Source organism: Sus scrofa, chromosome 8, assembly GCF_054392235.1.
Source record: "Sus scrofa isolate SSC_HxYL_T2T_F1_AM1 chromosome 8, Sscrofa_HxYL_maternal_Yorkshire_Landrace_v2.0, whole genome shotgun sequence".
In the NCBI taxonomy this organism is placed as follows: Eukaryota; Metazoa; Chordata; class Mammalia; order Artiodactyla; family Suidae; genus Sus; species Sus scrofa.
Window position 1 is genome coordinate 32,598,432 of NC_139390.1, and position 25,881 is coordinate 32,624,312.

General features: G+C 42.6%; 1 protein-coding gene across 50 annotated transcripts in view; it reads left to right on the forward strand.

Moving 5' to 3' along the window:
* LIMCH1 (LIM and calponin homology domains 1) overlaps positions 1-25,881 on the forward strand; it is a 357,562-nt gene that overhangs the window by 242,011 nt on the left and 89,670 nt on the right. For all 50 annotated transcript variants that reach the window (XM_084971777.1, XM_084971782.1, XM_084971778.1 and 47 more), the window contains 4 exons: positions 8,087-8,193; positions 14,565-14,595; positions 17,282-17,392; positions 24,731-24,926. In XM_084971777.1, coding sequence (XP_084827903.1) covers positions 8,087-8,193; positions 14,565-14,595; positions 17,282-17,392; positions 24,731-24,926 — 445 coding nt within the window. The remainder of the gene's footprint in view (positions 1-8,086; positions 8,194-14,564; positions 14,596-17,281; positions 17,393-24,730; positions 24,927-25,881) is intronic.

Here is a 25,881-nt window from a genome sequence, read left to right on the forward strand (position 1 = left end):
CACAATGAGAACTCCCCCTCCCTCCATTCTTTAAGGTGGTCTCCATGGCTAAAAATCTCAGCCTCCCCTCCTTTTTCTTGCCTTCTTCTCCCAAAGCCACTCGACTGCCAAGCCAATGAGGGGAGTTTGCATCCTCTCTCTCTCCTGCCCTTACAGCTTCTGGATGAGTGCAGGCGTTCCACGTCTGCCCCTGAGCTCTTGTAATTATCTCGTGCATGGACTCTGTCCTCCACGCCATGGATCTCTCCTACTGCCGCCTGATGTAGTCTCCTGAAAGAAAAGTCGGATCTGAGGACTCTTTCCATCCTCAAGTAGCTTTGATTCCCTACCCCCAGAGCGCAGCCCAAATCCTTCTCAAGGCTCTCACAACTCTCCCAAGCTTCCTGCTTGTAACTCTCTTCCCTCCTCAGCCTTGCGTTCTCTCCCTGCAGCCCACTGTGCTTCTGCTCATTTCCCATCCGTCCATTTTTTTTCTTCTCCTTCAAGCTGCCATCCAGCTGCCACCTTCTGGGTCAGACTTCCCCGGGACTCCCCGCAAGCAGGACGATCTGCTCCTGCCTCTCAGGGGAAGGCCTGGTATCCTCATTAAGTGCTCCTGGCAAATTCAAATGCGTTGAAAGTCTGGCGAATGCTGGGTGTCGGCCAATTACTGGAGCCGGGCTGGAGCCCGTACAGTTAGGGGAGCAACCGTGCACATGCAGCAGGTACAGGAAATCCTCAAATTCTGTTAATTGTGGGGCAAGTTTCTGGAGATATTTTGATCATGTATTCCTTAAGTTCTGAATTTCAGAATTGTACTTCTGCTAAAGGCAGTTTGTTTGCTTCAAATGCTGGAACCCTAACAAAACCCTTTTTTTTAATTGTTATTTTCCCAACACAATTTTTTTTTCATTTTTTAAGCCTTATAGATAGAGCAGAAAAGTAGCATTGATGTTAGTTATTGATTTTCCAAAAAGATCTGGGTCTTCCCTAATCTGCTTGCAAATCTTTCTGAGATATCCTACTCCTTATTAAGATTTTTGAAGCAAATATTTATTGTAGAAAATGCTTCAAAATCATTAAATTCAGGAGTTCCCTGGTGGTACAGCCGATTAAAGATCTGGCGTTGTCACTTCCATGGCTCAGCTCACTGCTACGGCTCAGGAGTTCGATCCCTGGCCTGGAAATTTCCGCATGCCTTGGACTCAGCCAAAAAAATTGTTCAATTCACAAGCTATAGTATCAGTTTGCATTTTGATAGCTCCATGTAGTCTTTTCATATATAGAAACTGAAAAGTATAGAATGCTTTATGCATATTGCATTTTAAATACCTGGCAGTATAGACGTCTGGGTTCATTTGAAATCCAAAGGAGCATTACGTTCATTTTCTGTGAGGTCCAAATCTATCATCGTGTTACCCTTGCCCCTATAGACTGTAAAGGAAATAAAGCCAAGGAGACTGGGCAGAGCAGGGGGCTTCTCACCACCAGTCTGGTTTTCCTAGGAAATCACTTCGTGCTGGTTCCTCAGAGCCAGAAAGCTGCACGCTGCTTCTCAGTGGAGCAAGAAAAAGGAGAAGCTCCATCCGCTTGGAAATGACAGCTGAAAAAGGGAAAGGTAGCAAGCCTGCCCTCTGAAGACAGGAGGGAGAAAGGCCCGGAGGAGAGTGATGAGTCTCGGGGGCTGCCGGGGAATGAATTGCTGGCCCCCCTTTTTCCTCTCTCACCCCTGCCCCTTCCGCCTGAGGGGCTGCCTTGGCTGAAGAAGCCTTTTCTATGGCCTCTGGAATCCTCCATGTGACTACAGCCTAGGACACAGACCAGGCAGTTCTGAATATGCCTGCCCACTGAGATGTAGTTCTGCTCAGCGGTTAGGTTCCATGATGTAATTAGGACTCCCCTCAGGGACATTTTGGATTAAGTAGGCTTTTCTGGCCTGAACTGGGAACCGCCATGCAAAAACTGTTTCCGGGAAATAATTGCCAAGAATGACTTACAAATGGACTTTTGGCACATAGTTTGCACCTAAATTTGTGGCAGCCTGTGTCAGTGTCAAGGTGGCAATTTATAACAGTAACTAAACAATTGCAACTACCCTTTTTAAAAAAACCATCTCCCATGTAATTCACAAGGGCTATACATACACACCATGTCTGGTTTTTGTGGAAGAATAAAGTATTCTTTTTTTTTTTTTTTTTTTTTTTTAGGGCCATACCCGTAGCATATGGAGGTTCAGGCTAGGGATCTAATCAGAGCTACAGCTGCCAGCCTACACCACAGCCACAGCAACGAAGGATCCAAGTCATGTCTTCGACCTACACCACAGCTCACGGCAACGCTGGATCCTTAACCCACTGACCGAGGCCAGGGATCAAACCTGCAACCTCTTGGTTCCTAGTCAGATTTGTTTCTGCTGTGCCACAACAGGAACTTCCAGAATAAACAATTTTTCATCTCACTTTCCTTCTTCATCTCCTTCTTTCCTTTTTCATCTCTCTTTCCTTCTTGACCTAGGTTGACGATAATGTCACATTAAGACATAACTGCCATATAAGGAGTGCCTGGAAGGTACCAGACACTGGGCTGTGTTCTTAATATAGTTTCTGTAATTCCAGCAGCCCTGTGAGGTTGATGACATCCTGCACCTTACAGAGTAGAAATTCAAGGATGAAAAAGGTTAGGGAGTTCCTACTGTGGCTCAGTGGTAATGAACTCGACTAGTGTCCATGAGGACTCAGGTTTGATCCCTGGCCTTGCTCAGTGGGTCAGGGATCCGGGGTTGCCATGAGCTGCGGTGTAGGTCGAAGATGTGGCTCGGATCCCGTGTTGCTGTGGCTGTGGTGTAGGCAGGTAGCTACAGCCCTGTTTTGACTCCTAACCTGGAAATTTCCATATGCCATGGGCGTGGACCTAAAAAGACAAAAAAACCCAAAAAACAAAAAACAAAAAAAACCCTGGCTAAGAACCATACCCAAGGCCAGCATGCCCATGCTCATCACGTGGATGTGGCTGGAATTCTAACTGGGATCCTCCCGACTCCAAAGTTGTTATGCCGAGTTCCGTGATCTATTTGCTCTCATCATCTAATTAGGCAATTTTTCATCAATAGACCTCTGTTTATGTGTATCTTGAACAAATCCAGCCCTTTGACGGATCAGGAGGATTAATCCTGAAGATAAGATACTTCTGTTGTTAAATCCTTATTATTCCCTCTACTAGAATTCTGTAAGGAATTCTGTGGGGTTTTAAAAAAATCCTTCTAAGCACCTAGAATGTCGTAATTATTTTATTTTATTTTAAATATTTAGTGAGTACCTAAAACTCTGGGGGTGGAGACCCTACTGGGTCTTCCTTCCTCTTGCCTTTGGTGTGAGAACAAAAAGAGTGAAGGACAAGTATTGCTTCAGAGAAGAGGACCTCAGGGAGGGCAGAAAGCTTGGGCTTCCACCCCCGGCCGCCAGGGGAGACTTTTTTTTTTTTTTTTTTTTTGGTCTTTTTAGGGCTGCACCTGCAACATATGGAAATTCCCCAGGCTAGGGGTCAAATCGGAACTTCAGCTGCAGCTGCCAGCCTACACCACAGCCACAGCAACACCAGATCTGGGCTGCATCTGCGACCTACGCCACAGCTCATGGCAATACCGGATCCTTAACCCACTGAGCAAGGCCAGGGATTGAACCCGTGTCCTCATGGCTACTAGTCGGGTTCATTACCACTGAGCCACAACGGGAACTCCAGGGCAGGTCTTCATGCCCAGGGCAGGCCCACAAATTAGTGAAACAGGGATCCTGTGGACCAAGAACAAGGAGGAATGAATGCATGATAGTTACGTAAATAGTGGTATAAATCCATATATTAATATTAGTCGAGCACAAAAGGGACTTTTTTAGGAATTTTATGTTCCGCATCTGTGTTGAATTGAGACTCGTGTTACAGCACATTCCCGTTAGCCAGAAATAGTAACTTTCCATCAGTAGCACTGGAGCCTTTACCTCGGGGACTTTGCAATCGTTGTCTCTGAGGTGCCCGTTATTTTTCCCTTGACTTTTATGCAGTTGGTTTTACAAGTGAAGTCACAACCCTATGGAGCAGAATGGATTTGTACCCACTTAATAACCTTTTCTCCAAACGTTTTGGGGACAATTTCCAATGTGCAGATGGCAGAGTGAATACCTGAATAGTGTTCACCTAGAACAGGGCCAGTGGACCGCAGCCTGCTGCTGGCCAAATGCAGCCAGACGCCTGGTTTGTAAATAAAGTGTACGGGGATGCTGATATTCCTGTTCAAGTCTCTGGCTGTGATGACAGAGTTGAGCCATTCTGACAGAGACCACCACAAGGCTCACAAAGCCGTATTTACTATCCAGCCCTTTACCAAAAGAAAATTGCCCACCTTTGAGACTTAGATTCACCAGGTATTAACGTCTTGCCATCATTGCTTTATCTCTTTCTCCATAACAGGTAGACATCACTCTCTCTCCCCACCCCATCTCTCCTATACACACATGCACGCGTGTATGCAATCACACACAGGTTTTCCTTGAGCTGTTTGAAATTATGTTATAGACATGATAACTTGTCTCTAAATTATTCATGTTTGTCTAAAAATAAAGACATTCTCTCATATAACCACAATGCCGTCACCACCATGCCTAAGAAAATTAACGTCCACTCAGTAATGTCATCCAACAAGAGTCCATATTTAAATTGGCCTCTTATAGCCTTATTTACTTTTCCCTTTTGGATCTAGGATCCAGTCAAAGGTCAAATGTTACATTTGGTCATCATGTTTCTTCAGTCTCCAATTTTTGTTTTATTGTGACACTGAATTTTTTGAAGCATCTTTAAAAACATCTTTGGAAGCCTAAGCCTTAATGAGTTTGCAGTGCTACACTCGTCAGAGCCACCTAGACTCATCATTGTGGTCAATCAGTGTCTCCACTTGTCCCCCAGGACTGAGATGCTATTGCACTGCTTGGCTTCTGAAGCTAAGATATTGAAGATGTTAGTTTTGCTTGGAGTTGTAAATGTGGAAAAAACTCAGTGTGAAGAGTAAAGCAGATGGGGATTTGCAGGATGCATTTTATGTAATTAAAGGCACAGCCCTCCCTACCCGCTCTGGCGCTGCCCTTGTTAGCTCTTGGCTAGCGGGCGGTGGGGTGGTGTGGGGGGGCTTTCCTTCTGGCTTTTCTCCTGACTGGGCTCTGGCCCCCTTCCAACATCATTAGGTTGCAGCAAGGAGCTGGAAGGAGCCCTGCCGTTAGTTAAATCTCCCAGCCCACACTGTGCAGCCCGGCTGGCAACACAATGCTTCTGTGTTTGCAGCCTGTGTGCTGAAGATAGAGTGGTGCTCAGAGCACACCTGGGAATGCGACGGGGAAGAGCACCTTCTTGCCTTTCTTGAGAGTCTGAGTTGCCACAATCACGAACCTCTTATGGGACCACATGGCAGTCACAGGTCCGGTCCTTTTTAATGTAGTCCCAAATGACTCCCAGAGAGTTCCAGGATCCACCCTTAGCTTTCCTCTGGGCAAGAAGCCCTCAGAGCTCATGGGCTGACCAGAAAGATGGTTGCATGTCCTAGAAAAGACTCAGCTGAACATCTCCAAACCTCTGGAGATGGGAGGGAAAATAGTGCAACTCCAAGGAGAAATTGGATGATTTTATCACATGTAAAATAATTGAAGGAGAGACGGGCAAGGGTACGGAGGACTTCAGACTCTGACCAGCTCACTGTCAGTTGACAAGAGGTCTTATGAAGGACACAGGTCCCGTGAATGATGGCTCTTCTTGCCTACTGAAAAAATCCAGGGGGTGTTCCAGTTGTGGCTCAGTGGTAACAAACCTGTCTAGTATCGACGCGGACGCAGATTCGATCGCTGGCCTTGCTCAATGGGTTGAGGATCCAGTGTTGCTGTGAGCTGTGGTATAGGCTGCAGGCACAGCTTGGATCCTGCATTGCTGTGACTGTGGGATAGGCCAGCAGCTGTAGCTCCAATTCACTCCCTAGCCTCGGACCTTCCACATGCCTCGGGTGCAGGTGCAGCCCTAAAAAGACAAAAAAAAAAATCCAGGGGCACAGGAAAGAAAACATTCTGGGCTGGGGAGATGTGAGATGGCAGTTATCTCCTCATTGGTCCCCAGCCTCTTGCCTCACTCATCGGAAGTCCTTCTTCACACTCTCACCCGCCCGCCCCTCGCCCCCTGGCCTACTCCCAACAATCTACTTCTGCAGCAGATCTTGGCATTTGTTTGTCAGATTCCCACCCCTCTGTGACCATCATAGCCTGCCTTCCATGGCCTTTGAGGCCCCCGTGATCAGCCCCTGACTCCATAGCCTTCTGTCCCAGCCTCCGATTTGAGGCTGGAGTTCTTCATATGGGCCATGTTCTTTTGCACGTCCATCCTTTGCTGGCTGCGTGGCCTTGGGCAAGAGGCTTAATTGTTCTGTGCCTCACACTGTTCATCTGTAGAAGGAGGATGTTGGTACCCGTCTCATAAGGTTGTGCAGGGATGAAAAGAGGTAATAGATGTAAAACTCTTGGAAGAGTCCTTGGCGTTTCATGAAGGCTATACAATACAATAAGGCTATTGCTCTTATTGTTTTGAGCCTGGATCTCCTCATTTTTTATTGCGGCTTAAAAAATTACTATCAACTTAGCATCCTCAGTCGATACCCAGGGATGATCTTAGTTTCTGGAGATCAGAAGTATGGACATGGTGTGACTGAGTTCTTTGCTCAGGGTCTCATGGTGCTGAAATTGAGATGTTGATCGCGGCTGAAGTCCTAGCTGAGCTTCCAAGCCTCCTCCCGAGCTCATGTGGTTGTTGACAGGATGCTTTTCCTTGTACCAATAGAACTTGTGGCCAGGAGAAACTCTGACTTCACCCCTCTTTGAAAAGCTCCCCTGATTAGTTCAAGCCCAATCAGATCATTTTTCTTTTGATCAACTCAAAGTCAACTGGTTAATCATAGAGTGAGAGTCCATCACATGCACAGATTCTACTCACACTCAAGGAGAGGTGATTATACAGGGTGTGTTCACCAGGGAGCAGATTCATGAGGGTCATCTTAGAATCCCATCCACACTAGTCATTGGGAAATACTGTGCTTTTCTGTTCACTTTGTTGAATTGCACCGGGGTAGATATATAATTCATTTACTACCACCGCCATCACTTCAGATTATTGTAACATCTTTCTTAGAGCCTTTAGATGGTCACATTGATCTGGCTTCTGGAATCAGCTTCATCATTCCTTTCCTGTAATCTGAACCACCTGATGGGGCCAGTTAGCTCATCAGAATCTTTTAGAAAGAGGATAATTAGAGACTGACTATTGAAGACCCTGTTGCTAACATCCCAGAGTTCTAAAAGAATGACTCACTATTTACAATCCCTTCCAGAGCCATTTGTTTATTCTTGATGACTCCCAACAGATGAAGAACCTTCTTCAGTTGAGGATTGTGCCTGCTCTTCTGCCAATTCAAAGTAAACTGGATTTGCTAGAGAAATCTGTTACTATGAGGAGGGTCCTTGACATTATTTTAAAAAGATTTCCTTGCCCTTTCTTTTTTCCCCTTTCCAATTAAGTCTAGATTTTTTTTTTCCATTGAATTCAGTTGATAGTCACAAGTAGTATTATTGCTCAAAACCCACTGATCAAGGATATATTTTGGAAGATCAATTAACGAGAAAAACCTATTGAAGATGACACGGGTAGAAACACTTACTTTTAAAAAAATATCAATTTTGAACCAGATTCTGGGCAATAAGATGGACAAAATTTTGAAGCAATAGGAAATTCCTGGTTTGTGAGTACTAGTCCCCCAAAATTGCCAGTGTCCTTTAACTTACAGTTTTACACATACGTGGAGAAGGAAAGGAAAAAAAAATGAATGTGACATAGCTGTGAGTTTAGAAGTTTAAAGTGTCTATTTACTCCTAACGAAGTACGATTTTATTATCCACCAAACTATGACTCACACCTGACTGTCTCTGCTTAATGGCTGACATCTCCGTAGGAATTTGGACTATTAAAGAGGAAAGGCTGGTTCATAAAGATAATATAAAATAATACAGATTTGGATTTCTTTGCTTCCTCCCAGGACAACATCATATTATTCTTGAGAGGCTGTAAAGAGCTCGGCCTTAAAGAATCTCAACTTTTTGACCCGAGTGACCTACAGGATACATCCAACAGAGTAACAGTCAAGTAAGTAATGTGCAATTTATGTTTAAGGGCAACCCATTTGTGGTTTGATTTGCAGTTTTGTGATGATGTTGTCAGGTCTAACAGGCAGAGAATTGGACATGCCTAATAAAATAAAAATGAAGGGAAAACGTTAGCTTTCAAAAGCAAGACACATTGGCTTTTCCTTGCGCATACCTTTCATTCGGATCAACCATGGTTTTTAGAAAAGCCCGACTCACGCATATAAAGTTGGAATTTTAAAGAAAAGGAGAAAAAAAATGTTAGGTGAAACTTAACAGAGGGAAAGGCAAGTGAGAAATATGCACAGAATCTGTTTGGGTTAGACAAAAAGCTTTTATTGGCTCCAATTGGGCATATGAATAGGCTCTTGGAAGACTGCAAACTCAGTAAACAGATCTGAACTCTGTTTATTATGCAAAGAAGGCAATAGATTATGGAAAAATCTCTTCTTCATTTACACTTGTAACTGTTTTCTCATATGTGTCAGCGATCAAGTTCTTGGAAGATGGATCATTTGGCCATTTGGCTATTGTTGACTGTATCTACTCAGTGAGCCATGTTTGGGGCCCAAGAATTCTTGGGAAAGAATGTTGTAGTAAAAGAAAAGGCAAATGTGCTTCTTTTGCAAAGAAATAGCCAGTGAACAGAGTAATGAGACGAAAAGTCCTAATGAGATGGTAGAGAGAACTTTCCTGTAGCTCAGAAGTCCTTTAGACTCTACCAAATTCATAGAAGACATTTTCCAAACTAGACAAATGGTATTTGGCCTGAATATGCTTTAATAATAAGCTTGATTACACAGGTAGGATCTTTGGATTGGCAATACGTCTCCCTTTTGATGACTTTTGGGTCATTTTATCATAGGAGGACAGAGAAGAGAGAGAAATCAAAATTCAGAATTGTTCATTTTCCGTGGTTGGCTGGTATTGCCTTTTTTAAAGATGAGGAAAAAAATTGAGAAAAAAATGGAAACTGCTAAATGAAATCAAGTTGGAGCTTCTATTGGATTTTATGATTCATGACTGGGAATAGGGAGAGTCAGCCATGATTGGCTGCATGACATCACTTCTCGGTTGCCAGTGTGCCTTTTTTTGGAAGTATTGTTGGCATACATCATTGATATACACCATTATATCGGTTTCAGGTGTACAACGTGATGATTCAGTATTTGTATATATTGCAAAATGTTCACCACCCTAAGTTGAGGCAACATCTGTCACCGCATAACTTTTTATTTTTCATGTGATGAGAACTTTTAAGATCTACTCTCTTAGCAACTTACTCCATGCAGTATATAGTATTACTAGCTATAGTTGCCATGCTGTATATATATATACATCCCCATACTCATTTATTTTATAGCTGGAAGTTTGTACCTTTTGACCTTTCTTTAATAATTCTCGTGGAAAAATCTTAGTTAAGGACCTAAATACCAGAGTAAAAGTTGTGATATTTGAATACAGAAACCACCATAAACCTCATTTTTGTCCTCACTGCTCCATTTATTTCTGTACCTAACTCCAGCCTCTATAACTCATTACTCATTTGAGGAAATTGTTTCAGGTTCTGCCTCATCTCACATTCTTAGTTTCACCTGGGTGGCAAGTGACCAGAAACAATAGTTGACTGTGTGACACGGTAGGTAATCATTAGTCACACGCGCATTGCTTGGAGGGTGAAGGAAAGTTCACGTCAACAGTGTTGGCAGCTGCATTCATTTTCTTTTTTTTTCAAGTGTCACTCTAAATCAATATGCTACTAAACCAGGAGAATGCTGAGACTGATGGGTTTTGGAAATTCAGGACTCGTATCCCCTTTATGGCTTATCTACAAAAAACTGGGAAACTCAGGAAATCTGGGATCTATTCCTGCATCTGCTACCTCCTAGGTCTATAATCCTAGGCAAGCTTCCTTGCTTCAAGAGGGATCTGTCTCTTATCTATAAGATGGAATTGGACAGAATCTCCTTACATATATGATTCTAGCTAAAGCTTGCTCAGTACAGGTCCAGAAAGATGGTTCCATCAACTTTTTTTTTTTTTTTTTGTCTTTTTGCCATTTCTTGGGCCGCTCCCGCGGCATATGGAGGTTCCCAGACTAGGGGTCCAATCGGAGCTGTAGCTGCCAGCCTACGCCAGAGCCACAGCAACGCTGGATCCGAGCCGTGTCTGCGACCTACACCACAGCTCACGGCAATGTTGGATCTTTAACCCACTGAGCAAGGGCTGGGATCGAACCCGCAACCCCATGGTTCCTAGCCGTGTTCGTTAACCACTGCGCCACGACGGGAACTCCCCGGTTCCATCAACTTCTAAAGAAAGAGATTTTAATCCAAAGGTGCAGAAGGCAGGGAAAGGAAAAAAAGTCACTTAGACCTGTGGCACATAGACAGTCGCGTCTCAATGACCGGACCATTTTCCCCTTCTCCTGTTCTTTTCTCGGCTCTTTTTCTTTATCCTCCTCTCTACTGCTTTTCTCTGTCCCCTTCTCTTCCCTATGCTTCCTTTCCCTTCTTTATCTTATCTTCCCATTTAGCTCCCATTTTGCATTTCTTCTCCTTATTTTCTTCCCTTTTAAGTTTTTCCTTCACTTGAGTATTATTATTGTAGTTAAGCAACACTTTTCCATGACCTTTCCCTTTGATTGTTATTTTTCTTTTTTCTTTTTTTTTTTTTTTTTTGGTCTTTTTAGGGCTGCACCCACAGCATAATGGAGGTTCCCAGGCTAGGGGTCCAATCGGAGTTACACTGCCAGCAACCTACACCACAGCACACGGCAACGCTGGATTCTTAAGAATCCACTGAGCGACGCCAGGGATTAAACCCACAACCTCATGGTTCCTAGTCAGATTCGTTTCCGATGTGCCACAATGGGAACTCCTGACTGTTATTTTTCATTCACTCGACAAAGATTTAACTGAGCAGCTACTATGGGGTCAGATACTTTCCAGTCACTAGAGAACAGGCCCTCTGTTCACATGGAGTTTATACGCTGTGTCAAGAAATGGGAAGTAAATAAGTCAACTTTTAAAAATTGCAGAGTGATAAATGCTGAGAAGAAAATAAATTAGTAATAAAATAAATCGTGTGAAAGATAGTGACCATTGCAATATATACATATATCAAATGTTGTATACTCTAAACTTCTTATAATGTTTTATATCGATTATATCTCAACAAAACTGAGGGGAAATAAAAAAGAAAGCTGGTCAAGATGGTCTCTCTAAAGAGATGGCATTTCGGCTGCGGACTGAGACACAAATAGGAAGAAGAACCAGCCATGCAAAGATCTATAGGCTATTCAGGGTAGAGGAAGGGCGGATAGAAAGGCTGGGGAGGATAAGCAAACTTGATGTCTAAAAAGAGAAAGAAGGAGTTCCCGTTGTGGCACAGTGGTTACCAAATCCAACTGGGAACCCTGAGGTTGCGGGTTCGATCCTTGGCCTTGCTCAGTGGGTTAAGGATCTGGCGTTGCCGTGAGCTGTGGTATAGGTCGCAGACATGGCTCAGATCCCGAGTTGCTGTGGCTGTGGCGTAGGCCGGCGGCTACAGCTCCAATTAGACCCCTAGCCTGGGAACCTCTCTATATGCTGTAGGAGCAGCCCTAGAAAAACAGCAAAAAGACCAAAAAAAAAAAAAAAAAAAAAAAAAAAAAGAGAGAGAGAAAAGAGGAGCCAGTGTGGTAGAAGGGTAATGAGTAAAGAGGAGTGTTTTGGGAGAGGTGGTCCACAAGCACTGTAGGATGCTGAATTTGGAGGAGTTAGGGAGAAAACATTTTTATTTTCTAGTATGAATATGTAGAAGAACATAAAGAATTTTATATTTAAAATTATGCCATAAACTCATTTGTGGTACTTAGAAAATCTTTTCTGATATCACGGAGGATGGGGGCATGGAATGAGCTATCTGCTTCACAACTTTTCCGTTAAGTAACACTGGTTTCATCTGATACTGTCCAGGCGACTTCGTAACATACACAGATTTCATAGCTGTGGTAAATGAAAGGAGAACGGCTATGTTTTTCTCCTTTCCCCTCTGAAAGCTGAGCCGAGCATTAGCGGAGATGAATAAAACACCCTGGATACCAATTAATAGCATAAGCATAAGGTCTGGGAGTGGCTACCAAAGAGGACATTATTGATGCCGTTCTGAAATTGTCTCTTTAAAAAATACTCTTTAGAGTAGCTTTCATTGTGGGTAATTTTTGTTACTTTTTTTTTTCTTCTTTTTTTTTGGAGAAGTAACTTGAGTAGACTATAAAGGAAAAAAGAAAGAAAGAAAGAGAGAGAGAGAAAGGAGGGAAAACCTGCAAATGATTACTGAGTGTGTAATTTCGTGAACTTTACCTGTAATGGGTGCCAGACAACCTTGAAGGGAAATGAAAGCATAGTCCAGAAAGGCATGCAGCAAATAGCATTCCAGGGAATCTTAGCAATCGGATGAAAATGAGGAAAGCCTTTGAATTGTTCTGAGGATGTCTCTGACAATTTTGGAAGCATTTTCACATAAGTGGTTGTTACGTGGAAATCATTTAACAGATACTCTGTGAGCTCCTGCTATGTGCCAAGCATGATTTTTTTAGAACTGGATCATAATTTTAGTCAAAAAAATGTTTGTTGTCAATGCAAAAAAAAAAAAAAAGTTTTATGTTCCCTGTTCTTAAGTTGTTATTCACAAAAATTTCATATCTGGAGTTCCCGTTGTGGCACAATGGAAACGAATCCATCTAGGAACCACGAGGTTGTGGGTTCGATCCCTGGCCTCACTCAGTGAGTTAAGGATCTGGTGTTGCCACGAGCTGTGGTGTAGGCTGCAGACTCGGCTTGGATCTGGCCGTTCCTGTGGCTGTGGTTTAGGCCAGCAGCTGCAGCTCCGATCTGAACCCTAGCCTGGGAACCTCCATATGCCTCAAGTGCTGCCCTAAAATGACAAAAAAAAAAAAAAAAAAAAAAAAAAGTCATATCTTTCAGAGCTTTTTGTTTGTTTTCATCTGTTATTCTTGCGGTTGTTGTTAAACTTTTAAAAATTATAGCAAGTATCTAAGCAGATCAATGACATGTTATTCTTTCTGTGAATAGGGGTGAAATATGAAAACATGCTTAGTCAAATTCAAATTGGACCACTGGGTCTTTCAACCTAAGTCTCTGTTAATGGTTTAATCTCCTTAATATATACTGTTTTATTCTCCCCTTCTGTCAAATTTTTTTTTTATATCGTTTTGTCTTTTCTAGGGCAGCACCCAGCATGTGGATGTTTCCAGGCTAGGGGTCTAATCGGAGCTGTAGCCGCCGGCCTATACCACAGCTACAGCAAGGCCAGATCTGAGCCGTGTCTGTGACCTACACCATAGCTCACGGCAATGCCAGATCCTTAACCCAATGAGTGAGGCCGGGGATCGAACCCAAAACCTCATGGTTCCTACTCAGATTCGTTAACCACTGCACCATGACAGGAACTCCTATTCCTGTCAAATCTTAATTGGCTTGAAATTGTGCACCTATTCGTTGGTATGTACTTTGGGTGAGAATATGCAGCAATAAAGTAGATGGGACCTAAATATCTGAAAGAATTCTTGACTAGTTTACGTAAAAGAATTATATTCTGCCTCCCCCCTCCCACTGAAGTTTTGTGGAAAAAAAGAAATGTATCATTTGTTTTCCTAGTATTTATTTGTTGACCTGTTGAATAAACTTTGGAATAATTTGGGAGAAATTTTGGTATTTCACTGAATGAGTATTTAGAAAGTACCATCAAGTAGCTTTTTTTGTTTATAGTTTGAGAATAAACATTTATGTATATTTAAGAATGCATGTGTGTATATTTGAGCATAGCATGCATATTTTTTCTGCTTATGGCTAATTTTCAACACTAATTTATGTCCAGAGCAGAAAAGAATAAATATTTGGATAGTATGCCTCTTCTACATATATTTTCAGGTCTACTTAATTAAGTAAGGTTTCAGACCTTGTTAAAATTACTTGTATAAAGAAGACTTTGGAAGTGCAGTCAGATTTCAATTTGACAGTGATATATAACCAAGGCAGAATTTTACTTTAACAGTTAAGCTTTGAGAATACAAATATAAACAGTCCTAGTTTTAAATGGAATTCTTCATTTTCCAGATGTTATAGAGCATTCATCTTTCCATGGTGTACTATGGAGGTTTAATCCTACCTTACCCTTCTGTATTTTGTTTTCTAAATGATATTATTTACTACCCGAAATCACTCATCATTGACCTTAAAAATAATATATTCTACTGACTTCATTATATTTGTTAGCTTTCGAGTACATCTTAGAGGCTTGGAAGGGAAGATCACAGTGAAGAAACTGCTATACTAATCATATTTTCTTTTCCTTTTCCTTAAATAGGAGCCTTGATTATAGTAGGAAGCTGAAAAACGTAAGTGTTTAACTTCACTTTCCAAACTTTTTTCCTTCTAACTTTGATGGTTCAAGTGTAAAATTTAGCTCGTAAGTACAATGCCTCTTGGTATTTCATCATATGAGTATTTAGAAAGTACCATCAAGTAGCTTTTTGGTCTTGCTAGAAAGACTCTTCCTTAGAAAACAAGTATATGTGCCTCTGATAGAATAATTAATGATTGTGATAGAAATAAAAATGGCAGGTTGAGGGAGGGGTCCTCTTTATTTAGATAAGGGTTCCACCCAGAAATAAACAAATGAAAGCTTGCACTCTATTTGCAGTTTGGTTTCTTAAACCCAAAATGATCTGTCTCAGCAGGAGCATTAGTTCTCTGCCATTGGTAGGCACAGACGGGATTATTAAATTAAGCAGTTGGGCAAATTGTTTGGTGGAAAAGATTAGCATCATAGAAGTAGTGTACAATTGTGGGCCTGCATCTTTTGTGGATTTTTTTCCTATTAATCTTATGAATTTTTGTTAGTACTTTCCAAAATCAACTTTTTAGAGTTAGATATTATTTTCCAAGTGCAACTATGTTAGTACTCTTTTATTTTAAGTTCAGATTGAAGAAATTAAGAAGTGGCTTTCTCTATATAAAATTTTTTAATTGGCTTTGACCCTCCCCTTTTATAAAAATTTCAAAAAAAAAAAAAAGCCCAGAGTGCGATTATATTTGATTGACATTCTCATTCTTATTTCCGCTTTCTTCCTCTATAAAACCAGGGATAAATGCCTTTTTTTTTTTTTTTTTTTTTTTTTTTAGGACCGTATCCGAAGCATATGGAGGTTCCCAGGCTAGGGGTCAAATCAGAGCTACAGCTGCTGGCCTACACCACAGTTCATGGCAACGCTGGATCCTTAACCCACTGAGCAAGGCCAGGGATGGAACCTGCGTCCTCATGGATGCTGGTCAGATTTGCTTCCACTGAGCCACGTTGGGAACTCCAAATGCCATTTTTCATCATACAGTTTTAAACAGAAAACCCATAATTAAAACACAACACAATGGAATTCCTTCATGATGTAGTGGGTTAAAGATGTGGCATTATCACTGCAGTGGCTTGGATTGCTGCTATAGCACAGGTTCAGTCCCTGACCTGGGAACTTCCTCATGCCACAGGTAGCCAAGAAAAAAAATACATATATATACAACACGAGTTTTACCTTCCATTCTATTACACATTGCAAGACAGCCTCATACTTTTGGCAACCATGAGTTATTTTATGCCTCTAGTTTGTATCCTGACATATGCAATTGTCTGTACTGTGGCAATTTATTTGTAAGCAATCAGTTAAAAAAGAATTTCTGGAAGTTTTGAAAGATTCCTGAAGCAGCATTTTCCCACTGAGGTAGACAACCAAATGGCATCGCAGCAACAATGCTCACAAGCGTATTTTGGGCCTGTTACCATCTAGGAGCAAAGTACACGTATCACATTGTCCGAAGATTTTTCTGGCCTAGCCAGTAAAGCGAGGTACCATAAATACTTCTGGGCTTTGTTGAAGCAAGAAGACCAAGTGTGAAAACAAAGTAATGATTCAGTTTTAAGGATCTCATCTTCAGCTGAGCCCTGCTGGGTTTTATGGGAAAGTCAATGTAAAGAACATTTGCTTTTTTGGATGGTTTCTTTGGAAAGACAGAGCAAAATTAACTTAGGACTGTAGCTTCAGACCTGTGAATATTCATAAACATTCTTAAACATCCACGAGTGTTCATTGGCAGTAGCATTGTCCAAGCTAACAGTTTCGCACTCAGACAACTGGGAATCTAACTGTACCCCAAAGCTAGGTATCTGCACATGGCACGTTTCATTATGTTGCTGCCTTCTGATTAGACACATTGTGTTGATCTTATGCTGGAAATCACTAATCAACTTTTATCACTCCTTTGAAAAATGTTTGCCATTGGTCTTAACAGAACCTCCGTGCCCCCCAAGTAGAAATTATGGGCCTTTAAAAGCACCTCTTGGAGTTCCCATCGTGGCTCAGTGGTTAACAAACCCGACTAGGATCCATGAGGATGCGGGTTCAATCCCTGACCTCGCTCAGCAGGTTAAGGATCTGACGTTGCCATGAGCTATGGTGTAGGTCCCAGATGTGGCTCGGATCCCAGGTTGCTGTGGTTATGGTGTAGGCTGTCAATTCGACAGCTATAGCTCCAATTCGACCTCTAGCCTGGGAACCTCATATGCTACAGGTGCAGCCCTCAAAGACAAAAGACAAAAAAAAAAAAAAGAAAGAAAGAAAGAAAAGAAAAGAAAGAAAAGCACCCCTCTCACATGGGAAATTGACAACCTGTTTCATTGTTTGTCTGGGTGGCGACTCTAGGGTCTCCAAGAAATTTTGCTTCCTGGTTATGAAACCTTCACGAAGAACATAATTTTGAAGGACCTATTTTTCCTTCTTGTTGTCTTATAGAGCATATTCTTACAACCAAATTTTCCATAAAACTAGAGTCTTATTTTAACTACTGAATTGTGTTTGTGTGGACTGATGCAGCATTGGGTTCTTATTCAAATTATTTTACTTGGAATGAATACCTCATGGATGGTGGTTTTCGTAAATTAATACTGCACCTTCTCTTCTCCTGCTTTCCTGTTAGGGGGACATTGCTGATTCCTTAGTTTAAAAGTAATTCTTTGTGTGTGGTTCTGTTTCACAGGTCCTAGTAACCATTTACTGGCTGGGCAAAGCAGCAAATAGCTCTGCATCTTATAGCGGGACGACACTGGACCTGAAGGAGTTCGAAGGCTTGCTGGCTCAGATGAGAAAGGTAATGGCTTTTCTCCTTCATCCCATGAGGTTTTGACAAGGCGGGAAAACGACACATTTGATGGTTTTAAAGAGGACTACAGTTCCACGTGGTAAAATTGCACAGACCAAAGATGTCATGTGGTCAAGGAAACCACCTCTTGCCTTACGGATATTGTCTTTGCCTCATGCAGGCACGCCTACCTGAACTTTTATTACCTTTTGAGAATGGGAGACCTGAGCTCTATGCAACTTGAATTCTAAAAGAGCAAATTCATTCTGTCAGTATATGGCTTTAGAGGCCAAAGAATTCAGGGCTTATTTTCTTGGGGGAATAATGCCTGAATTAAACAATACCATATTATACAAAAATGAAGACTTGCTCTGCACTTGTATCCTAAAGGTCATTTTGTTTCCCCGTCAGGGCCTTGGTGTGGGTGAGGTAATGCCAGCCAAGTTCTTGCCTGGGCATCCACTCTGGATGGGCTCTGAAAAATTAGAAGCATTCTCTTCTAAGATGTGCCTTTTACAATCATTGTATTTGGATGACCTGGAAATTTGGAAATCCTGTTTTACAACAGCCAGAGCTTTGTTTATTTAATTATGAGTTTGTCCAAGAATCAGTGGAGTATTTTGTGGGGGGTTACCTCTGTGTTCCTTCTTAAGATTCAGCAGCATATGGGAGTTCCTTTCGTGGCTCAGTAGTTAACGAACCCAACTAGGATCCATGAGGATGTGGGTTCAGTCCCTGGCCTCGCTCAGTGGGTTAAGAATCCAGAGTTGCCAAGAGCTGTGGTGTAGGTTGCAGACGAGGCTTGGATCCTACATGGCTGTGGTGTAGGCCAGCCTCTGTAGCTCCGATTTGACCCCTAGCCTGGGAACTGCAAAAAAAAAAAAAAAAAAAAAAGACCCAGCAGTGTACATTAACTCACCCAAAGTACTAAGATATAGTATAACTCAGGAACAGTACCACCCAACAAGCCTTCATGAATAGGTAAGACCCATTTGTAATCAGTAGCATCCATGGGTTTTGGATAAGACCCATATTGCAGCAGATAATTAAGGCCTTGTTCTCTCTCTTCTCTAACATGCAAACTAAATGCACTAATGAGACTTCATTGAGAGACATTATGTACTTTACAGTTTTTCTTTTAATACTGACAGCAAGAATTTGCTCCAACTTTCTAATGATTTATTTTTTCCCTTGAAACTAATCGTTCTAATAGTTCTTTGCATTTGGCTAGAACCAGGCTGGCTCATGTATGTATAAATGGACAAAGTTTTTATATTGGTCATAACACATATAAACAAAGTCCTTTAAGCTAAATTCCTTTAAAAACAAAATAAACACACCACTCAATCAAATACAATACGTCATTTCTTACTCTTAACTCTTATTTGTCCTTTTATTTTTCATCTAGCTTAATAGAGTTAAGGATGCTTAGGGAAAAGACAAAGGTGAGTTTTGGTCTGGATTTGTGAAATCCAAATGTTTAGATGGATTATCTTTTGTAAACTGTTTAGAAGCTCTGCCTAAGATTTTCCACTGGATTCTCTTGGAATCTGATTTCTTCTCATTATTGATGTCTTACCACTATTCCAGCTCCTGTCAGCTGAACAGCTATTGGTCTCTGCAGATCTCTTAACTTCCCTTTCTATTGAGATAGTTAGTTATTACCAAATGCCTTGAAATGATGTGTTGTTGTAAACAGATATTACCTTTTTAATGAATATAGACAACATCATAGGACACGAGGGAGTAGTTAGTATCACTGGACAAGGCATGACAATTAAAAATGGCCAGCTGTGGTGCCCCCATATCCCTATATAAAGTAGAAAATAATTGACCTGAACTTCACAGGTCTATCCAATGCCTGAAATATTAGATTTATCTAGAGTGTATATTATCTCATTTTATCAATTAGGTTTGAGTTTGGCTGGAAAATGCAGAAAACTCTATGGAGGTCTTAAATAACATAGAGTTTTATGTCAGCCTCACATGCATAGGTCTGGACATGAGTAATCAGAGCTGGTGTAGGGGTTCTTTGATCATAAGGGGCCCAAGCTCCTTCTGTCTTTTTATGACACCATCCTCAACTCATGGCCTCTTACCTGCTGGTCCAAGATGGCTGCACAAGCTTTAGCCATCACATCCATCTATGAGCCAGGAGAGAGGAGAGATGAGGAGAAGAGAGATCTATGCCTTCCTTTTAAACACACTTCTGGGAAGTCATGCATTACACCTCTGCTCACATCCTGTTGACCTGAACTTGGTCACATAGCCATACCTAGCTGCAAGGAAACACGTGGGAAAAGGAGACTTTATTTCATCTAAAAACTGTATTTTCACCAGAGAAGAAATGGAGAACAAATATTGAGGGACAACTGGAACCTCTTCTGCACATGTACAAGCTGAAATAAATTTGAAACGAAAAGTTTCTCTTTCACAAAGGAGGTTGGCCAGAAATTGTTTCATATTCATTTTTTCTAGTGGTAGAAATGTGCATAGAGATGATTAACTATGGTACAACTTGTTAAGTTCTATATTGCAAGTAACACATGTAGAGCCCTTAACATAAACATTTGACACACAGTAGATGTTCATAGCAGGTTGCTATTGCTACAGACAAGAAAAGGTCTCTGCCAGCATAGCAACAGTGACCTTTCACGGGCCCTGGATATGTCAGAGAAAGGCTCCCAAAGGATGGGACACTTAAGATGAACCAAAGGGAATCACTTCGAGAATAGTGAGATTAGGAGTTCCTATCATGGCTCAGTGGTTAGTGAACCTGACTAGCATCCATGAGGACACATGCGGGTTCAATCCCTGGCCTCAATCAGCAGGTTAAGGATCCAGCGTTGCCTTGAGCTGTGGTGTAGGTCATAGATGTGGCTTGGATCCTGTGTTGCTGTGGCTGTGACATGCGGCTACAGCTGTGGTTGGACCCCCTAGCCTGGGAACCTCCATATGCTCCGGGTGTGAACCTAAAAGACAAAAAGACCGAAAAAAAAAAAAAAAAAAAAAAAAGAATAGTGAGATTAAAGGGAGAATCATGCAGACTAGGGGTGCCCTAGAGATCTCAGGGTCTGGAACTACAAAGTCAACACTCTAGGTTCTTCTTTTTTCTCGCTCTCTCTTCCTTTTTTTTTTTTTTTTTTGGTCATCTCCCCTAGTTTCTCCTTGAATTCATCCTTTCCTCCAATAGGCACATGTTCCCTCATCGCAGAGACCATGGCCAACAGCATGCTCAGGATTACCTGTGTCTAGCTCCTGGCCCAGAAAGGCAAAGGAATTCTCCTCCCTGGCCCCAGCCGTAGAACACCTAGGGTATTCTCTGGTCCAGTGTGGGTCCTCTTCCTGAACCAGTCAGTATGACCAGGGACAGGGGCTACCATGATTGGCCTAAGCCACTACTGTTTCAGACTGTGAAGGCTATCACCAGAATAAGGAGATACAGAGCAGAGAGCTTGATGGGCAAACAAGTCCAAGACCTTGGCCTAGAACAGCAGCAAACCATCAAATTTCTCTTCCCTTAACTTACTTTCTTTTTCGTGACACTTGCCATCCAACTTTGTTTCATCTATCAGTGATTCTGTTTGATTTTTGTTTTCCCTGCTAGAGCATAAGGCCCCGGAGGACGGGTATTAATAGAATTTGCCTAACATTGTGTCCCCGGCACATAGAAGATGCGCATATTGTGCCACATAGAAGATGCTCAGTCGGTACCTATGGGGTGAATAGCTTCCCCAACCAGAGTGTGGTGGGTGGACCTGGATCACCAGGCTGGAAAAGGAGAACCTAAAACACTCCAGAATAGGATTTAGCCACCTTATAAATCACAAAGGAAGCGGAAAATGGTGCGTGTAAAACAGAGGCATCTGGAGTTTCTCAGATACCGTAAGTCGTTCACCAGCCCTAACTGGTTCTCATTATCTCTGCCAAAGGAGGATGAGAAGAGGACAGCTGAGTGAAATGGTCCAAAAATACTGTGGAAGCTGGTAGTTCTCACCCCATTCATCAGCACACTTTTATGAGAACAACCGGCAGTTAGCACGATGGAGAGATCTGAGGCTTACCCCTTCTCCCTGGAGTGTTCTCTGTAGAAGACAGGATGCCCCTACTGGGCCTGCGGAGATGATGTAACAGACCCCAAGAAAGGAGCATTTAGGACTTCCTGTGTGGGTCAGAGAGTTAAGAACCCAACTAGTATCCATGAGGATGCAGGTTCTATCCCTGGTCTTGCTCAGTGGGTTCAAGGATCCGGCATTGCTGTGAGCTGTGGTGTAGATCACAGACGAGGCTCAGATCCCCCATTGCTGTGGCTGTGCTGTAGAGAGGCAGCAGTAGCTCCAATTGGACCCCTAGCCCGGGAACTTCCATATACCATAGGTACAATTATTCCTCCTGCTGATGCCACATTTTTATTTCTGGCTGAAGAGCTAGCCTCCTGCGTCACCCTGAGGTTTCTAAGGGGCCAGCTTGGCCAAGGATGGCCACAGGTGGCCTGGTTTTCACTTGTCAAAGTGGCCCTGCCCTTGAGCTTCCAGCTCTCACTCAATCCAAGGTTTTATTCTTAGCTTTCTACAACAGACGGCCTTTCTGTTTTTCTTTCCCATAAGAACATGCTTCTTGGAGCTTCTTGTAAGAAAGCAGCTGAAGCTCCAAGAAGCATGTTGACTTTCTCTTTTTCCCTTTCTGTTCTGTGGATTGTCGGGAAGGGTGGGGAAGCCCTTTGGGTGTCGGGGAAGCTTTCCTGTCATTATGTTCTTGGAAAACCCAGTTTTGTAATGCTAGGCCAAGCAGCTTGCAAAATTGTGTCATTTCTAGATCTGACCAGTGGTTCAGCTTCCTGAGTGTCTGCCCACCCCATGAATTTGGGCCCAAGGCATCTCGTTATGAATTATAAATGGAGAAGGAGATAGAAGAATTGCAGTGTATATATAAGATTGTGTCCTTAACTACGTTTATAAATTTTATATGATTTGTATATTGACACGTACATGCCCAGTGAATACAAATTAGTGATTATAACATAGCTAACATTTTTTGAGCATTTATGTGTCAAGGCGTTTTTCAGAATGCTTTCCATATAGTAATATATTTAACCGTCCCAGCAGAGCAGTCCTATGAGATAAATATTATGAGCTCCATTTTACAGATGAGAAACCTGAAACCAGGCAAAGCAAAATAACTTGCCCAAGGTCAGACAGCTGACAGAGGGTGGAGCCAGGACTTAAACTGTCAATTGAGCTTCTGAGACCATGCTTTTAACCTACTCTAAATGCCACTGTTTCGCAACACATATAGTTTGGTGATCTAGGCATAAACAGTGTTTAGTGAGGGGATATGATCCAGGTTCGGTCATCCACAAAGTATGGAAGCAGCAAGCATCTGGCAGGTGAAAGAGGTGATGCTGATGGTGACAACTGTAACGACACCAACGTTGATCAGACATTGTCAGCTTTTACCATTTGGTATTTGCAGAGAGAGTCCTGGGTTGGAAGCACATTTTTGCTGATTACTGTGTGACATCAGGCAAGTTACTCAACCTCTCTGATTCTTACTTTTCTACAAAATGAGGACAATGCTAACCATGTCATTGAGGAGTGCGTTGTGCGGATTAAATAATAGAGCATGCAGAAAGCATCAGGCAAAGCCCTAGACATATACTAAGGGTTCAATAACATTAGCCATTTGGCCTATTCTCGATGGATAAATAATCCAAGATAATTACTTGCATTTCCAAAGAAACTAAATACAAAACCATATCCAACTTAGATGTATACTTTTCAGTTAGTCATGAGTTCTTCCTTTTCCAGCTAGTCAGGCCTGGCTTTTGTACAAGTTCTGGTTACCTTTTGACCTACAAATAAACTACCTTCATTTCCATAACTGGAATTTCTGCCTTCCTCTGGGGGTCATGGACTCCCCCAGACCATTTGACACCCATTCCTTAGGGTCACTAATCAGGTCCTCAGTGTGGCAGCGACGGGGCGCGTCTCTCAACCCTGCCCTTCCCCTCTCCCACTCCCTTTTCCTGATACGAGACCTGCCTGTGCCTTGTGAATTACAGCTACTCTGTCCCCCTGAAGTCCACCCCGCCTCCCCCTGCCTCTGCCCAAGCTGGGGAGTGTGTCAGAGGATCTGGTTAGCATTGATAGAAGCAGCCAGCAAAGGCACTTCCTACGAAGGCATTGGCTCCGGTGGGCATAAGAGTCAGGTTAGCCAGTTTCCAAAGTTGCAAACACGGAGAATATTTACTTATTTGTCCTTTTTACTGGGAATGTGGAAGGGACCTGCCTGAGCATCCCAGGAAAGCTGCAGTGGGACATTCCCGTCTTTGCCGATGTCGTTCACAGCTTTGATTTTAAGCAAGTCTGGGGGAGATTAAATTGAGGTTTATCTTTGAGTGACTGGAGTTATTTCTGTTTTCGTCAGCTCGGACTCTCATAATTAATGCTAAGACACTGGCGGGAACAAGGCTTTTATTATAATACGAGGGTGAGGATGGCTTTGACTGACCTTTCTTCTGCTGGAGTTTCAGTGTTTTAGTATGTGCTGCTTGCGCTGGAAAGAATTTATAATCACAGGCTGTCAAAGACAGCCATTGTTCTCACTGCTCTGAACATGTGGGTCAGCCACAAGTGCTTTCAGCTCCCCCAGCGCCAAGAGCTGGCCGAGAGCGAGAGCATGCCTGGATTCTTCTGAGGCATCAGGAAAAGCATTTTGCATATTTTTCATTGCTCTTTTTTTTTTTTTTTTTCTTCCAACTTTTTGCCCCAGAAAGACAGCTCCCTTTCAGAGCAGGAATTTCCCTTCAAGGTAGCAGAAGATGGAAGCATGCCGCTCCAGGATTTTACAGCACTGATTCCGCTGCAAAAACAAATGCTGTGTGCATTAGCCAGACAGCATAAACAGAAGCAGTTGTGCAGCTTAATAAGGGGCTGGGTCCCAGAACAGACATGCAGTTATGGATTCCAAAAGACGGGTCAAGGTTAAGGTTTTAGTTTCTCATTTTTTGTTTTCATCTGTCATTGTATTCTTGTGAATGCAAACCCGATGATCTGTTTTTCTTAATTCCTTAGATTTTTTTTTTTTTTTAAACATTGTGGAGTACGAGATGCTTGGGAAGTTTTTTTTTTTTTTTTTTAATTTGTGTGATTTTCCGATTGAGAAAGTTGAAGCAGGGAAGAGTTGAAGATTGAAATGCTGACTTGGGGCTGATCATCAATTTGACAACGGGTTGCCATAGCCTTTCCAAACTGATTCTGTAGGCAGGACTTTTTAGAGATCTCCGGAGACTGCTTTTCCTGATATTTGCTGTAATGTCTGTAATCCTTTCATTTTCTTTCCGGACAGGAGACTGATGACATTGAGAGTCCCAAACGCAGTATCCGAGACAGCGGCTACATCGACTGCTGGGACTCTGAGCGGAGTGACTCCCTCTCTCCCCCCCGACATGGCAGAGATGATTCCTTCGACAGCCTGGACTCCTTTGGCTCCCGTTCCCGGCAGACACCTTCGCCCGATGTAGTCCTCAGGGGAAGCAGTGATGGTAGGTGGGAGCCTTACTAAATGTCCCATCTTAGAACTCTCCCTTGTCCTCAGCTGAGAGATTGGCACTGAGAAGGTGGGCTCCATCGCCACCTTGCTGGAACCTGGGAACGCTAACCTGGCAGCCGAGAAATCTCTTTGTGGTGATTGTCGTGGTCCTGAGAAGTTGGGTTGGCGTTGCCAGCGGTTTGTTTGAACGTGGCCTCAGTGAGCATATCTTATACTGGAAAATGTGTTACATCACTCCTCCCCGGGTCTCAGGGAATCAAGGCGCTGTGCAGACCGTGAGCTCATAAAGTGTCCCGGAGGCTTATGTGCTCCAGGCACGAGGAAGGGAGATGTTTGAGTGAGTACAACACCGTAGAAGTGAAAGTAGATCAACATTCAACAAACTGGAAACACACTGCACACACTTAGGAAGGCTCTGAAGCTGGGGATTTGTGACACTTTAATTGGCACGGTTTTGGCAATCTGTCTGATGCTTGTGATCCCTGACCACTGACTAGAGCGATGCAGGTGGCCGTTAATGGATAGACCACAAGCCACACCGCCTGTTTCTTCTGAGGCTGGGTTTGATTTAAATCCCTTAGGTTTTATATCCCCTGAAAGGAATGATCATTTTTCTTTACAAAAATGTACAGTCGCGCAACCTGATGTAAATTGAATGTAGATCTTCCAGAAGCTGTGTACCGTACTTCTCTGGCACCTTTGGGCTTTGAGGAAGAAAACGTGGGTTGGCGTGGCTCTGCATGTGTAAACTTGCAGAAAGACCCTAAGGCTGGTGGGGAATTTTTCTATTTGTTTCTATTTCTTTTTAATGTATTGCTGGACTGAAGCTAATGTTTCTAGAGATTTTAAGTCTTCTGTCTGAGATGAAAATTATCCTTGATAGCGAAAAGATCCCTTTTAGCTCTAAACGTCTGTGTTACGAAATCCTTGGGGACTTAATGTGCCCA